This window comes from Crocodylus siamensis, chromosome 3, assembly GCF_052110815.1.
Source record: "Crocodylus siamensis isolate JL-2025a chromosome 3, ASM5211081v1, whole genome shotgun sequence".
In the NCBI taxonomy this organism is placed as follows: Eukaryota; Metazoa; Chordata; order Crocodylia; family Crocodylidae; genus Crocodylus; species Crocodylus siamensis.
Window position 1 is genome coordinate 232,837,764 of NC_143397.1, and position 17,696 is coordinate 232,855,459.

General features: G+C 44.1%; 1 protein-coding gene across 4 annotated transcripts in view; it reads right to left on the reverse strand.

Moving 5' to 3' along the window:
* Positions 1-17,696, reverse strand: part of CSMD3 (CUB and Sushi multiple domains 3) — a 1,311,906-nt gene that overhangs the window by 628,124 nt on the left and 666,086 nt on the right. For all 4 annotated transcript variants that reach the window (XM_090040525.1, XM_090040524.1, XM_090040523.1 and 1 more), the window contains one exon: positions 4,927-5,030. In XM_090040525.1, the coding sequence (XP_089896651.1) occupies positions 4,927-5,030 (104 nt within the window). The remainder of the gene's footprint in view (positions 1-4,926; positions 5,031-17,696) is intronic.

Below are 17,696 nucleotides of genomic sequence, written 5' to 3' on the forward strand. Positions count from 1 at the left end.
CCCAGGAGGCAATATCCATGCCTGCTACTAAAGTTCAGCAACTCTGCAGACTCATGAGGATAGAGAAAGAGAGCATAAGAAAGGATGCGGTTCTGTGTCCTAGTGATCAGGATTCACCTGGGAGGAAGATGTCTCTTCCAATCACTATTTCTGCTTTTTAGGGTGCAGTTACATGTTAGACTTAGCAAGTGTAAATTGTATGGAATGCTGGTTGGTTAAGCACTAATACCTTCTCTAACATGCACTGCTCAGACCACAGCTAGAGAGCTGGCAAGCAGGGATGTGGCTAGGGGCTGCAACAGAGCAAGTCTGCTCCATGCCTGCACCATTCACCAGCTCTCTAGCCTCAGTATAGGTTGGGGAGAGAGGGAGTAAATAGGAAGATGGGTAACCTGTGCTGCTTGAATCACCACCCCCACCCCCACCTGAATTTCTCCCTTGCCCCCCCACCCCCAGTGATCCCTGGATTGTTGCCCTGCCACCCCAGTCAGACAGAAAACATGCCCAGTATGAAGAGATATGTGGATATGCAGCAGTAGCAGAAGTGGGGGGGTGGGGGGCAGGTGGGAGTCCCCTGCCTGCTGCTGGGCTCCCTGCAGTCCAGACTGCCTCCATGTGTGCAGATCTAGCCCCTGCCAGGTGGATCAGGATTGAGTGCCCGATTGGTGACAGCAGGGAGGTAATGGGAGGTTGAGGGGCAATTCAAGGGATATAGAGCAGGCATCAGCCTGGCAGCTACCCACCCACGCATTTCCCCCCTGATGCCCCTCCCTTTTCCATCCTTCTGTCCCTTCCCCTCCTCTCCTTCTCATTCCCCACTTCTCTTGGCTCCACTGAATCCTTTAATCTCTTTCCCTTCCCTGTTTACATACCTGCTGCCCAACTGTTTTGCCAGCTGTCACTCCAGGGCCATAGAGTCCTGGATGATAGCTAGTCCACCTGGAAGCAGTGCCTCCTGAGATACCAAAAGACTGCAGACCGGTGATTTATCTCAGGTGAACAGCAAGAAGTTCACTTAACTTGAACTAGGTAGCACAGCTCCAAACCTGGTCTAATTGTAACATGTAATCTCATCCTTACATCAAAAGCATGTGTAGATCGATCGATCGATCTATCTATCTAATTATGGGATACAAGTGAGAACATACTTGACAGATATAAATGTCAAAGAGAAGCAGCAAGTTTAACGTTTTACAAACAGGTATAATACAATGGAATTAAGAAATATAACATGAACACCAGTACCAGTGCCACCTGACAGGAGGAGGTATGATCTATTGAATTGTGAAATAGACACATTAGTGATGCGGTGGAACTGTTATTACTTTCGAACATAAAAAAAGTTGAAAAATGGCTAAAAAATGTACTTAGAGGGACTAATTCTGCATCAGCAGGGTGTGGAATAGATGTCTTAATAAAGTATTTTCATAGTTTCATAGGTGGTAAGGTCGGAAGGGACCTGAGCAGATCATCAAGTCCGACTCCCTGCCACGGCAGGAAACAGTACTGGAGTGAAACGACCGGCCATTGCTAGTTACTAATCAAGGAACATACAAGTCTCTCCAAGTAAATCAGTTTGCATGTTATTTTGGTACCAAAAGATGCATAGAAATGTCTATGTGGAGCCCTCTCTGTTTCACAAGCCACCCAAATACTCCACAATAACTAACTACAATATGAATAGAAAAATCCTACTGACTGCACAACCCTCATTGTCACATCATCCCACACCGGAACTTATAAGAAAGATTATCAAACAAGTACTGTTTATATTTGAAGACTGGACCTTGTAAGAAATATTCCCAATCAACCATCCCACTCCTGGTTTTCAAACAATGCCCAAACCTTGATCAGCTCATTATAAGAGGCAGAGTCCCTGCTTTTTATCAACAGACACCAAGTGGATCACAACCCTGCTTTAATAACAGATGCAAAATGTGTCAACACAGCTCCAGAATTAACACCACCATAATGAAATCACCAAAATTTGTAGATCCTACACATTTATCCCAGAAAGTGGTTTACTTCATCCAATGCACTGTAAGGGTGCTTACAGAAGTTTTGAAAGGGCACCTCATTCACACTGTAATTTCTACTTCTAAGTATTTATCATTGTCACATTTCTGCTCGATTCATTACATTTAGTAATAAACAGACATGTTAGACCCAATTAAGATGCTACAGTTTCATTTCGTTTTTCTTACACAGTTCCTTTTTCATTCCTCCTACTTTCATATATTTATATTTCAGTTTTGAAAACAGAATGAAAACTAAAAAAATTTTATTGTAAAGTCATTTTAATAAAAAAAGTTATTAAAATACTAAATAAAACTTCTTTGGTCCTTTTTCTTCTTCTGCCAAGTACATACATACCTAAGCAATGTTCAGTCTCTTATGAATAAATATTTTTTTTCTAAGCAATTTTCCATTATTTTATAGGAAAAATATTGAATTAGATATGGAATGTAAAATTTAATCTGAAGAGGCACCCACTGACCATATAAAAACTGCACACAATTTTATCTACAGGATTACTTAAACTGGAAAAAAAAGAAGGCTATAAAAAGTTTGGAGTAATGAAAAGAAGCATATTGGTTCATTATGTTAGCCTTCTGGACATTTAAAAAATGGGTGGGAATTGAACACACAATAATTTGTTAATACTGTGTTTTAAAAAAAATACTAACAAATTCTACTTTTCTTCAGTTGGCATCCTGGATATGGCCACTGCTATACAGCCAGGTGCCAGCAGCAGGTTAAATAAATGAGAAACCTAAATTCAGGAGTAACTGATTTTGGTGGGGCACCAGTGGAGTGCTTGTCACTTAGGGGCTATTGCAAGCAGACTCAGATTGCTTGTGGGCAGCAGGCAGAAGCTTTCCCCCTCAGGAACCATTTTAAGGGGGAAGGAGAGTGGCAGAGCACCTCCAGTGTCTGTCACTTTAAGGGCTGAAGCAGGCACCCGGCAGGTGCCTGATGTGGGTGGCCATTTTCAAACAAAGGCCAGCCAGCTTCCAGCAGCCAAAGGAGCAGCATCACCCGGCTCTCTTGCTGCTCAGGGTGATCTCAGAGGTAAGGGGGAGGTTATGGGGAAGGAGGAGACCTCTTGATCCTAAGCATAACTGAAAGCTGCACCTTGCTGTGGAAGGGAGGCCTGGTGAGACTGCCGGTGATGTGGCAGCCCCATGTAAATACAAGGACTGCTAGCCTCCCCAGTGAGAAGTGGATGAGGGCACCTCAATAACCCCAGCCACCCCCATCCAGTGGGTTATTATAATATTAGAGGGAAGAAGGGCCAGGCATGCCCATGTGGAACACCTAAGCCTGTTAGGGATGTAAGACCCTGGAGAGAGGGTAGTAGGGACCATGTACACCCATGCAAGGGGCACCTGAGCCCATTGGGTGAAAGACCTTGTGAGCTCCAAGAAAGGTCAAGAAGAGGGCTGAGAGTTGAAGGGCCTGGTGTGTGCCTCCAGATAGGAGGCTGGGTGCTAGGCCAAGGGAATTAGGCCCAGTGCGTGCCTCCAGATTAGGGGGCTGGGTGCTTGGCCAAGAGAGCTGTGGACCCAGGAGTGGGGCAAGCAAGTTGAGGCTCTGAGAGGGGACAATAGCTGAGGCCCCAGTGAGACCGGCGAGCAAGTTGTAGCCCTGAGGAGAAGGGGTGGCTTGGTCCAGGTAAGCCTGAGCCCTATGGTACCTGAGGCCACAAATGGGCCTAAGGTCAGTAGAGGTATCAGAGTGAGAGCTGCTAGTAAACAGGGGTGTCATCTGACCATGACTGAAACAGCTGGGGTGTAATTTCTGGCATGAGACAGGGATGGAGTTGGGCTAGTGTTTTGTGAATCACTCAGTCCCGTTCGGGTGAGGGCCACGGGAGGGGCCCAAAGACTGCACCAGAGCTGACCAAAGGGTGAAGAATGAAGCCTGAGGATCTCCATGAGTAGGGTGCATGAGTATGTCCCTAAAGAGAGTCACGGGATAGAGACTGCAAGAGAGGCCCCAGTGAGGGAGGGGTGGTACGTGTGTGGCCTGTAATAGGGCAGAATGGAAGAGGCACAACACTGTGCCAAGTTGGGCCAAACCTCAGGCTGGCTCATTGCACAGCCATGGAAAACATCTGCAAGGCACGGGACACATGTAAGGGAAGGTTGGAGCATGCAAGCTGGGCATTCAAAGGGCAGCCTCCTGCCTAACTAACAACTTCATTATTTACCAACACAGCGTAGCAGTCAGGTGTCTTGCCCAAAGACAGGTGGATGGCCAGCACTGTGGCTGGTTAGGGGGAGAGTTCCACTTGTCACGCTGATTCTTATTAGAAATGTGTTTGAGATGGTGATGCATATCTGTATGAAATACTAACATACATCATCTTTGCTCGACAAGTAAACTGTATTGGTTACAAAAGAACCAAGTTTTAGTGGTATATAGCTTAACTAATAGAAATATCTAGCACAGGGGTTGTCAACCGGGGTATGTGTACCCGTGGGGGTACTTGAGAAGGCCCCAGGGGTATGCAGCTGCGGTGTGGAGAAGTGACAGCACTTCCGGTTTTGCTGCCAGCGCTTCCAGTTTTGCCACCAGTGCTTCTGACTTTCCCACAGGGCATGCCCCCCCCCACGCACACTTGTCGACTGGCCACCAGGGGACAACCCCCCCACCTCATTGACCGGCCAGAGGACTCCCTGCTTCTTAACCGGTTGCCAGGGGTACACCAACCAAAAAACGTTGAAAACCTCTGATCTAGCACAAAGAATCTAGCATGTTTTCCAGGTTTATCTCCCATGTATTAACATAGTTGATCATATATAGCAACTTTACCAATTTGAAGAGCTTCATCTTTATCATCATCACCAAAACATTGTATTTATACAGGCATATAAGCCTATACTATGTTATGTTCTACAGAGAATAACAAATCAGACTTACACTTGCAGCACAGTTTTGGGATCACCCACTTCTCCTCCATCACCAATTGTCAATGTGTCATAGCCAATCTCCAGGTCAAATTCTTCAAAATTTATCTGGATGACCTAGTAAAAAAAAAAAAAAAAAAAAAAAAGGCCTTAGAAATAAAGATACTTCCTTGTGAAGTGATTCAGTACAACATACAAGCTCAAAAAAACAACAAAAAAGAAGTAATAAGTACATACATCAATAGCATTTTATTGAAGGCCATTTGGTTAACTGATAGGATTTGTCCAGCTTCTGTGTAGCTGGGGTTCATTTGATTCTTGGACGGAATGCCATACAGTCTACATAACATGTCATGTGGCTTCCCCCTCTTCCCTACACTGTGGTTGCAATTCACTTCTGCTTATTTGAAAAATTAATAATTATTTAGCTTTGTAAATTCTGTGGAAGTGAGGACATAAGGTACTCCTCAAATGCATAAGGAGGCTCAGGTGATACAAAGTAGTCCCTCAGCCTATAGATAAAAGCAGTTTCAACTTCCAGAGAGAAGAATTATGTTATGGGCCTATACTTTAGCATGTATTATCATATGTATTGAACAATATACAGTACACATATTTTACATTATGAAGACAGTTTCAGTTAGGATGAGTTGAGCTTTGCATTTAAAACTGGATTCAACTACTTTACTAAATATAAAAAATATACCATATTTTCCCAGATTTTTCAAACTTCTCATACAGTTAACAAGCAATGAATTCTTGATTATAGATTACACTTGCAGATTAATCGATTCCTTTTTTAATTAATACTCATTTATTTTTGGTCTTTGTCAGAACTGAAAGTTTCTCTTTCACAGCTGCAGGTGATAAATGTTATTTTATTACAAAGAATTCACTTAAAAATGATCTGCCGCTCAATGAGAGTTGAAGACATTTTTGCGTATCAAAGGTGAGTATAACTCATACAGGAGGAAGGAGGAAAATGGGTTTGAGTTCATGTGCAATACAATGCAGGTAAGCCAGATGGGAGGGGAAACTGGTGTACATGTTCATGGATTTATGGAAGTACAAAAGAGAAGGACACATGCTGGAGTTTATACATATGGAAAGGAAAGAGACAAAGGGATGAAAAATTAGGAGGGAATGAAGGTGACAATAGTAAGGTACAAGCAGCAAGAGAAATTAGCCTGCCAAAAGTGAGAGAAAATGTGATACAGTCCCACCCATTTTATACTGCTCTGTTAAGCAAAGCAGATGTACATCCATTTAATTGGCCAGTAAACTCTGATGACATTGTACTGCATCAGAGAAGAGAAAAGTACATAAAACATGAACATGCACATTGATGTTTAAAAGTAAAATTAAAATTGAGGTTGGGATTTCATGTCTTCACGCTCATTTTTTTTCCCCTTAGAGATCATTCATGATTATATTTGCAATAAAAAGTTTTATTACAAAGGTACTTTTGTTACAAAAAATACTTCTGGACAAAAGTAATATTTTGCTTTAGATTTTACTTAAGTGTGTATCAGTAACTTGTAATATATTATATGCATGTTACAACTATTTGGAATCCATGTATCAAAGTCTGTATCAAAGTCATACATTCAGATTTATGGTTAAAATAAAGAATACAAACATGTGAAGGGAAAGAAATTCACCATTACAGCACCCAGCAATCTTATCTTAATGTTATACTACAGTGCCCTCATGAGAAAGAAGACACAGAGAAACATTTTTGAAAATCAGTTTAATTTGACATGCCACCACAGAAACGTTATAATTATCATCATGTAGTTCTTCTAAACCATTGTTTTCCAATGTGAAGGTTGTGTAGGTGGGACTTCAACTCATTGCCCGATTGAAAAAAGCAAGGTTGTTTGCACTTCAAATAAACGAGTCAACAGACATCTAGAAATGTGCAGAAGTGGGGTTTTGTTTTTATCATGGTGGGACTAGGCTTAGTTAACAAAATGGTTGGTGGGACATAAGGTGCAAAAGGTTGAGACCCACTGTTCTAAACTGTAACCATAGGGGCCACCTTGTATCATTTTAACATCTACCTTGCTGTTTTCAATTAAAAAACAACAATAAAGATTTCATTTGAATTTACAACCATTTTATGTCTTCAGCCTCCAGCAAAGCTGCTGGAAACAAGGTAACGAGGAAGTTCCAAAACAGAGAGAGAAAACCCAAACCCTTTATGATTCCAAATCTTCTGTGGTGTATACAACAGGGCTGTGTGAAGCTTTGGTAGCTGATTCGATTTGGCCCGATTTGGCAGCCAAAACTCCAAATCCGAATTGAATCAGGAGACCCACTAATTTCTCTGAATCTAATCAGAAGCCTTCAAATTGATCCAGAGATTCACTAGGTAGTGCCAGCTGAAGCAGCTAGGGCAGCAGCCAGACAAGACCTGGTTTGAGCCGACAGCCGCGGGAGAAGCCATGGCTCATCCAGCTGCTCCCCCACTGAGGCAAGGCAGGGAGTGATGGCAACCCTAGAAGAAGCTGCAGGGGCTGGGGGAATGATTGGGAGCAGGGCACTGAACTGGGAACTGGTGAATCAAACAGGGAGCTGGAGGGAAGTCCCTGTTCATGCCCTCAGTCCCCGATTATTCTCCCAGCTCCCAATCATTTCACCAGCTCCCCAGTCATTCCCTCCAGCCCCAGTGGCTTCTCTCAGGGCTGCCAGCTCATGCTGTGGTTCTTCCAGCTGCTCCCCTGACTGCCCCCCTGCTGGGGTGAGGCAGGCAGCAATGGTAGGCCTGGGAGAAGCAGCAGGGGATGGGGGAATGATTGGGAGCTGGGGAATCAAACCAGGAGGTGGGGGGAATGACCGGGAACAGCTTCCCCACTGTTCCCAGTTCAAGTCTCCAGCTCTCTGATCGTTCCCTCTAGCTCCCCAATCATTCCCCCTAGCCCCTGAGGCTTCTCCCAGGGCTGCCAGCACTGCCTGCCTTGCCCTGGCACTGGGGGAGCTGGAGGAATGATGGGGAGCTGGGGAACTGAACCAGGAGCTGGGGGAATGGTCAGGGGCTGAGGGAAAAAAACTGGGGCTTTTCCCTAGCTCTCAGTCTGATTTCCTAGCTCCCAACCATTCCCTCCAGGCCCTGAGGCTGCCAGCACTGCCTGCCTCACCCCAGGGGGTGGGATTGCTTCTTCTGGGGCTGCCGGCTCAAGCTAGGGCTTGTCCAGCTGCTGCTCCTGCCAGCACTGCCTGCCTGTATAGTCTATGGCTGAATAAGATTCGGTGCCGAATATCTTTGGATTTGGATTCAGCCGAATCAAATCAGGACAGTGATTCAAATCACCAAATCTAACCACTGTCTTTCCAAATATCCAAATCCGAATCTGAAGTGAATACTTTCTGCTTCACACAGGCGTAGTATACAATATTCAATTACTATATAAATAAATCCATCACCATGTGTGAATATGTAGCATTAAGATTGCATTTTTAATTGTTTTGGAATGCTTGGGTAATTATAGTGAGTGAGAAAACAAGAACAGTTTTTCACAGTAAATGCCAGGATTTTAGAATTTGTTTTCTTTCAAATGTGAAACAAAAGCAAAACCTCTTGTTTGCTTTGTTTTTCAAAGCAAAAACAGAAGGGAGGAGAGACTCAGCCTTGAATAACCAAGTGCTTGGAGCTCTCTCTTAGGAGGCAGAGCACACAGGGCATTTGTACAGGTGCTTGCACTTCTGGTAGTGCTCAGCACTGCGGCACACACAATTGTTTATGTGGCAAAATGCATGTCAATGCTGAGAAAATGTTAGCGGCATGCTTTTGAACTGAAACACCTGAAATTTGCCTCCATTTTTAACTAAAACGCTGCCTCCATTTTTGGGGTGCAGTTTGCCATTTATAGAACTGGATGCAATGCAGTGCAGTGTGCATCAGCTCATGTGCGGAGCAGATCTGATTAATCTATTAACCAACCTGCCAGATCTCCCGTGCATCACAGGACAAAAAGGTATGTGTATAAATGCCCTCAGTTTTAATTCTCTGTTTCTGACTAGTAGCCAAGACTTGTATCTGGTTTCCCCAAATCCTAGTTAGATGCCCCTGTCACTCAGATACTGGTTGCTCTGGCTTGGTCTCTCTTCCTCTCTCTGTCTGAAATTCTACCCAAAATTTAAGATTTATTTCAAGTGGATGTGTTGTCAGAACAAATACACTTTCACTAAATAGCTGTGATGTATTTGACTTGGCATTTTCTAATAAAATGTTTTAATCAAGAAATTTCCAAAGAATTCACTCATATTCTTGTCATTGAATAACAGTCATTCTAACCTTGTGTTAATAGAAAGATTTTACTACAAAGCATTTACCATATATACTCACCTATACATACAGATAAACCTGCCTGTAGTGTACCAGACCATTTGAAAAAGTTAGTTTTTGAGCACTATTGGTGGCTGCAAAGCACTTCATTACTGTCACAAACCAGAGTATATTAAAAAGAAAACTGTATTTTATAGTAACGGCCAGTAAAATTCTGGAAGCATTAAAACTGAATATATAATGTTAATCACTGTGGTCTCTATTACCATGATTTCTTCTCTTCAAAAATTCTGAATCAACTCAAAATTAGAAAAATGTGACTACTTCCTCCACAACTGCCGGTATTAAAAAAAATGCAGCAGTAACCACTACGTTACATTATATTTTATGAATAGAAAAAAATATAAAGATGGTACTTAGAGTCAACAAGCTCTATCCAATACAACCCATGCCTCTTGGTGGGAAATGCTACGATGAGCTGCTTCAGTCATATCAGAGTGAAAATGAAAATGTTGTATTTCATATCTCCAAATTGTCAGTCCAATAAGGATTAAGGGGGTAAGAATATCACAGCCCTGGGGCTGAGGCATGGGGCTGGGCTTTCGCAGACCTGGGGACACACTGGGAACACATGCATGTGTTTGCTAGATCAGATTAACCCTTTTTTGATTTAAGTTAGTGCACCTCCTAACATGAACTAACTTAGATCAGGCACACCTTTTTTGCTGAATTAAACCCTCCAAACACCTGCATGTGTGGGCAATTGGATCAAATAAACTCTAGTTAGGTCAATCTAAATGTAACGCCTATACATACCCTAAATGAAAAAGGATACAAGATGACTATAAAAATCAGTTTAGTTCTAGGTTTTGACAGAATGATATCCCAAGTCAGAAGAACACCAAAAGCAAATAAAGATTCTATGGAAGACATGCTCATCTGTATTGTATCTATTGCTAAGCCAGATCATGTTAACAGGTCAAGTTCACATTTATTCTATGCATAAATTACAAATAAATCCAGTTTTAGGACATTATCAGAACAAAGTACTAGTAGTATACTACTGATACCTCTAATTGAACATTTATACTTAGGGAATTCGATGGAGTCATAACGGAGCCCCTGGCACAACTGTTTGAGCACTCATGGTGCTCAGGACAGGTCCCGGAGGATTGGAAAAGGACCAATGTTGTCCTTATTTTCAAAAAGGGGAGGAAGGAGGAACTATAGGCTGCTTAGTCTCACCTCTGTCCTTGGCAAGACCTTTGAGAAAATTTTTAAGGATCACATCTGTGGGGGACCAATGGGTAAAATGATACTAAGGGGCAATAAGCATAGGTTCGTAACAGGCAGATCCTGCCTGACTAACCTGGTTTCATTTTACGACCAGGTCACAAAATGCTTGGATGAAGGAATAGAGGTAAATGTTATTTGCTTAGATTTTAAAAAGGCCTTTGACACAGTGTCACACCCAACTTTTATAAATAAACAGTTGCAATGTAGATTATTACACAGTTCAGTGGGTAGAAAATTCACTTATTGGACGCACCCAGAGAGTGGTGGTGGACAGGTTGGTTTCTACCTGGAGAAATATGGGCAGGAGAGTCCCCCAAGGCTCTGTGCTGGAACCAGTACTATTCAATATCTTCATCAGTGACTTGGACGAGGGAGTAGAAAGCACCCTGTCCAAGTTTGCTGATGACACCAAACTATAGGGGGAGGTACACAAACTAGACAGCAAGGAGCAAATATAGGCTGATTTGGACAGGCAGGGAAATGGGCCAAACAGAATAGGATGCAGTTTAATAAGGATAAGTGTCATGTGTTGCACCTGGGGAGAAAGAATCACCAGCACACCTATAGCCTGGGAGGTACCGCTCTAAGTAGCACATCTGCGAAAAGGGATCTCAGAGTCATAGCCCACTCCAAAATGAACATGAATCATCAGTGTGAAGAGGTAATAAGTAAAGCTAACAGCACCCTTTTTTGCATAAGCAGGTGCATCACAAACAGGCCTAGGGAGGTGATACTTCCCCTCTATGCAGCATTGGTTAGGCTGCAGCTGGAATACTGCGTCCAGTATTGGGTGCTCCATTTTGGGAGGTATGTGGATGGCCTGGAGAGGGTTCGGAGGAGGGCTGCTCATCTGGTTAAAGGCCTACAGAAAAAATCCTATGCAGACCGATTGGGAGACCTGAACCTCTTCAGCCTCTACAAGAGGAGGCTGAGAGGTGATCTTGTGGCCGCCTACAAACTCATCAGGGTGGGACAGCAAGAAATAGGGGATACAATATTTACCAGGGCACCTGTCTGGGCAACTAGAAATAATGGCCACAAACTGGAAAACAGCAAATTCAGATTGGAAATATGGAAAATATTCTTCATAGTGAAGGTTGCCAAAATGTGGGAAAAGCTTCAAAAAGAGGTGGTGCTGTCCCCTTCCTAGGAGGTGTTTAAAAGCAGATTGGACAGACACCTGGCTGGGGTCATCTGACCCCAGCACTCGTTCCTGCCCAGGGCAGGGGGTCAAACTCAATGATCTAATAGGTTCCTTCTGACCCTAACATCTATGAAACTATGACATGTTTTGTATAATTAAAAGTACGGGTTGCTGTTGGGCACAAAATGGGCCTGCCTTGTCTCCAAACCTACAAACGTATATATGATTTAATGTCAACTTAGTGAGATTCCTTGAAATTAACAGGACTATTCCATGTGTAAAAAAAGGAGGGTGCAGATTTAAAAGGAACCTGGCTGCAGCAATACTGTATATAGCCTACCCTAAAATTTAGTTTTGTGTGTCCAAAAGTTATCTTGTGTCTCCATACCACAAATGGAAGCCATTAAAATGTCTCTTGGTTAAGATTCACAGCAGCCAGCACTCAAAACAAGAGATACACACATCAGCCAACGGGAAGTGAGAAAAAAAGGGTGCTGAGAGACCCTTACAGGGAGCAACTTTCAAAGGTGTGGACTTTTCACTGAGAGTCCATTACCACTAACTTCACACAACTAAAGGCACACCCAGAAGTGCAGCTTCTCAGTCTAACACATGGCACTTCACAGAAAATGCCATGAGTTAGACCGATCCTCCTGACCCAACAGACATTAGCTGTTGGGTTGGGAGGGTAAAGAAATTGAGCTCCAATTTGGAGCTAGTCCAGGAAAAGAGGATCCATCTCTGCAGCTTATTCCCCTAGCTCTGCTCCCCTCTCCCTCCCAGTCCCTAGTTCTGTCTCAGGATGGGAAGGCGAGAAGGCAGGGAAGGGAGGTCTGTTGTGAAGTTTTCCCAGCCTATGCTGGAGGGGAGAAGTGTGGATTGGAACCTCCCCTATCTTAGGGGTGGGAGAGCCAATCCACCTACTCCACAATCCAGCACCAGCTGGACAACCCCCAGAAACAGCTCCCTCCACTTCTTTCCCCACATCCCACTCTAAAAAAGGCACCAGGAGCAGGGCTGGGCTGCATCAGCCCAACCCTGTTCCCAGGCATGCAGACACAAGTTAATGAAGGTGCTCTGCTTTGGAGCATCTTCACCTGAGCCTTCATGTAATGATGGCTCGTAGTATGGGGAATAAACAGAAGGAACTTGCCCTCAGAATAGCCAGTTCAGACCAAGACATAATAAGGTTAACATAAACGTGGTGGGATTCATCCCATGACTGGGCAGTTAGCATTAGGGGCTGTAGGCTTTACAGGCAGGATAGAGAAGGAAGGAAAGGCGGGAGTGTAGTGCTCTATGTCAAGGAGCAATACATATCCTCTGCCAGCAAAATGGGGTCAGAAGAGGGGCAAGCTGAAGTGCTCTGGGTCAAGATACAAGGGGGCTGTGGGGAGAGGGATTTAATGGTGGGGGTCTACTACAGACCCCCCAACCAAGGGGAGGAGCTGGACTGGGAATTTTCGGGCCAGCTTGCAGAGGCACTTAAGGCAAGGGATGTAGTTGTCATGGGTGACTTCAATTACCCAGAGATCTGCTGGGAGGAACAGTCAGCCAGGTCAGACCGTTCCAGGAGGTTCCTGGACAAGATACAGGACCTCCACTTAATTCAGGAGGTGCACAGTCCCACCAGAGGAAATGCCCTGTTGGACCTGGTCCTGGCCACAGGTGACGACCTGGTAAGGGGCCTCCAGGTCCTTGACCACCTGGGTGATAGTGATCATCGCTTGCTGGAGTTTACCATCCAGCGCAGGGTGTCAAGGGCCAGCAGAAAGGCAGTAGCCCTAGACTTCAAGAGGGCCAACTTCAGTGAGTTGAGGAGATTAGTGGGAGAGGCACTGGGGTTCTCAAAGGCAGGGCAACTCAGTGCCCAAGATGAGTGGTCGTTCCTTAAGGAGACGATACTCAGGGCCCAAGGGGTGACCATCCCAAAAAAAAGCAAGGGGGGCAGGAGTGCCCGAAAGCCCCCCTTGCTCACCAAGGGCATCCGGGAATGCCTGATCACCAAAAAGGTGGAGTACAGCCACTGGAAGGGGGGTGCTATCTATCTCCAAAGATGAGTATACCTCCTCTGCTCGGGCCTGTAGGGGGGCTGTCAGGAAAGCTAAGGCAGACACAGAGCTAGGACTTGCATCCAAAATCAAAGATAACAAAAAGTCCTTTTTCAAATATATAGGGAGGATGAAGAAAGCACCGGGAAATGTGGGGCCCCTGCAAGATCCTATGGGCCATCTGGTGGTTGCGCCAGAGGAGAAAGCAGACCTCGTTAACCAATTCTTCACCTGTTTTCTTTGGCAGGGACCGGGACTTCCCCACCGTGATGCAAGACGGACTTGAGGGGAATGCCTCCGGACCTCAGGTTGGGGAGGACCAGGTTAGAGAGCTTCTGGAGGGGCTGGATGTGTTTAAATCAGTGGGTCCAGATGCTCTCCACCCCAGGGTGTTGAGGGAGCTAGCAGGGGTTATTGCAGGGCCCTTGACACGGCTTTATGAGCACTCGTGTGCTTGGGCCAGGTGCCAGATGACTGGAAGATAGCTAATGTGGTCCCCATCTTTAAAAAAGGGAGGAGGGAGGACCCAGGCAACTATAGGCCCATCAGTCTTACCTCAGTCTCCCACCCCATCCTCATTAAGAAATTGGGTGACTGTGGCATTGATGCCTATACAGTCAGATGGATTGCAGATTGGCTGAAGGGTTGCACTCAGAGGATGGTGGTGGATGGGTTATATTCAACCTGGGGAGAAGTGGGCAGCGGAGTCCCCCAGAGCTCAGTCCTTGGGCCCGTGCTGTTCAATCTCTTTATCAGTGATTTGGACAACGGGGTGAAAAGCAACCTGTTTAAATTTGCTGATGATACCAAAATTTGGGGTGAGGTGAGCACGCTAGTAGGGAGGGAATGACTGCAGCAAGACTTGGATAGGTTACAGGGGTGGGCTAGCAAAAACAGGATGCACTTCAACACTGACAAGTGCAGGGTGCTGCACTTGGGCAGTAGTACCAGCAGCACACTTATAAGATGGGAAACTCCCTTCTTGAGAGCATGGAGGCAGAAAGGGATCTTGGAGTCATTATTAACTCCAAGATGAATATGGGCTGACAATGTGAGGTCACGGTTGGCAGGGCTAACCGGAGCCTGTCATGCATCCACAGGTGCATCTCTAGCAGGGCCAAGGAGGTGATCCTCCCCCTCTATGCAACACTGGTCAGGCCACAGCTGGAGTACTGTGTCCAGTTCTGTGCACCCCACTTCAGGAGGGATGTGGACAACATGGAGAGGGTCCAGAGGAGGGCCACCCGAATGATTCAGGGACTACAGGGCAGACCCTACAATGAGAAACTGCGGGACCTGAATCTGTTCAGCCTTCACAAGAGAAGGCTGAGGGGGGACCTGGTGACTGTCTATAAACACACTAGGGGGGACCAGAAGGGTTTGGGAGAGACCTTGTTTCCCCGAGCGCCCCCTGGCATGACAAGGAATAATGGCCACAAGTTGTTGGAGAGGAGGTTTAGATTAGACATCCGTAGGAACTACTTCACAGTTAGGGCGGCTAGGATCTGGAACCAACTTCCAAGGGAAGTGGTGCTGGCTCCTACCCTGGGGGTCTTTAAGAGGAGGCTTGATGCTTACCTAGCTGGGATCATTTGAGCCCAGGTTTTTTTTTTCTCCTGCCCTGGTAGGGGGTCGAACTTGAAGATCTATAAGGTCCCTTCTGACCCTACTTCTATGATTCTATGGTTCTATGGCTCGGATTGTCATGTATGTGGGCATTTTAAAGCACTCTGCAGCCATGTACTTCTGCAAGGGAATGGTGGCAGAGCTTTTACAGGGGCCAGATCAGATGAAAATTGTCACTTCTGTCTCTGCCTTAAGGTCTCACCATGAAGAGCCTAGGCACTTTACCACAGTTCAACTCATTATAAGTATCCAGTACTGCATCCTGAGTCAGAGCCAAAATGTAGAGCTTCAATCAGATTATCATAGCACATTCATTATTACAATATCTAATATCAAGTATAATGATAGTGAGACTCATATAGTAATATATCTAGGTAGTAATTTAGTAGCAACTTTTTTTTTCACTTATGTTGTAAGCCAACTATGTATATTGGGAAGTATATGTATCAGAATTGAATCAAGTCTTCTCCATTTTAAGTGGCATGTTAATTACTTACTAGCTAAAACCTGCAAAACATTTGCAATTAAATTTTTATTGCAAAAGTATTTCTTTAAATACAGGAGTTTTAGTTATCCTTTGACTGAATAGATTAATGGAATCAAAACTTCTCATCCTCAGAAAGGCTACATAAAGCCTTCCATGCATAAACACAGGCTTAATCTGTCTGTCTGGAGCACTCTGGTTGTTTCACTACGCATTGCGATTGGCTGCTGAGAAAACCAATCAGAGCGCTCTGGACAGACAGACTACGTCCATTATTATCATAGATTGTTCCGTTCTGTTTCAAAAAGGCTTTCAACCACTTAGTTGTCACTGAAATTTTAGATGTTTATGCTAGAATATACAATCACTCAGCAGTAAGCAAAGCCCTGTAAATATCTTTCTGCAAACCTGCTGTACTTTTACATTTTATTGAACACAGATTGCCTCCCCAGGTCAGTATTGATTGGGCTGCCAGATCTTCTTGTGATTAAGCCATGTTTCAGATGTTGCTCTGAAGGAAAAGTGTGTATCACTTTCTAAAAGGGTAAATAAAACCTAATTTTAATCAAGATTATTCCCGGAATAACTGTCACAAGCTGGCAGAGGGTAGATTTAGGCTAGACATGAGGAGGCGCTACTTCCCGGTCAGGGCGGCTAGGGTCTGGAACCAACTTCCAAGAGAAGTGGTGCAGGCTCCTACCCTGGGGGTCTTTAAGAGGAAGCTAGATGAACACCTTGCTGGGGTCGTTTGACCCCAGTACTATTTCCTGCCATGGCAGGGGGTCGGACTTGATGATCTGCTCAGGTCCCTTCTGACCCTAGAAACTATGAAACTATGAAATCCTCCTTGCTAAATAATGCTTGTTTAGCATCTAAAAAGAAGGCAACAATGACATTGGCAAGAGGCAAGGGAAAAGACACTATGACCCTCTCTAGAATTAATAAACAAACTGAAAGTTGAAGGCCAAATCCCACTACTCATTCATCCATACTCTGTAAAAATCCTATTGATTTGATGAGGAGTTTTGCCCTCTTAACAAATGAAGCCTTTAGCAAGTCATAATTTTAAAGTAGATTTTCTGAACAAAAACATGATAATAGAATGCCCAACTCTCCCCGCTTTGGTCCTACCCTGAGGCAGAAAAATGATACACTGTCCCTTCACAAACAAAAAAAAAAAAATGGAAAAAAGAAAAGCTTTATAGAAAATAGAAGAACTAAGTTTTACAGTGAGAACTACAGTGCAGGTCTCCAGAAGGAGTCTGTTTTCAGGTGATTCTGTTCCAGACAGCAATCTTTCCAAGCAACTGTTTGATGTGGTTGCATGCTACATTGAGTCTAATTCTGTGCATGCCTGACAGATTTGTGCTGAAATCTCTGAAAGGCAACATGAATTTATGGGGAAGAGTGGTGTTCCAGGCAAAATGCCCAACTTCTTAAATTCCAAACTACACCTATACTAATCAAGTGTAACATTTTTACCAACATAAAATTCAGTAACTTGAGCTTCTGAGTTCCTTGTGAAGCAGAAGCACTAGAAAGATATCAACTTCCATACATTTTCATACCTGAATCTGCTAATGCAAAGTCTCCAGTCAAACATTGACTTGAAAACAGCGTATGGATGCTTTCAAATATTTTAGTTTAGTTTCTTAAAATTTGACATTAATCATTCCATGCTATCAGGCATCATGCTTTTAAAAAAAGGAACTGCATATCTATTATCCTCCAATAAGTACTCTGAAATTGCTGAAGTATATTAGATAACCCTTCAAAGTATGAATATGAAAGGAAAAATGAATTAAAAGGTTCTAGAAAACCTGTGCAGCATTCTTCTTTATATTTGTATGTGTTGCATGGATTTCAGTGTGATTCATAAAATGCAAGAGAAGGC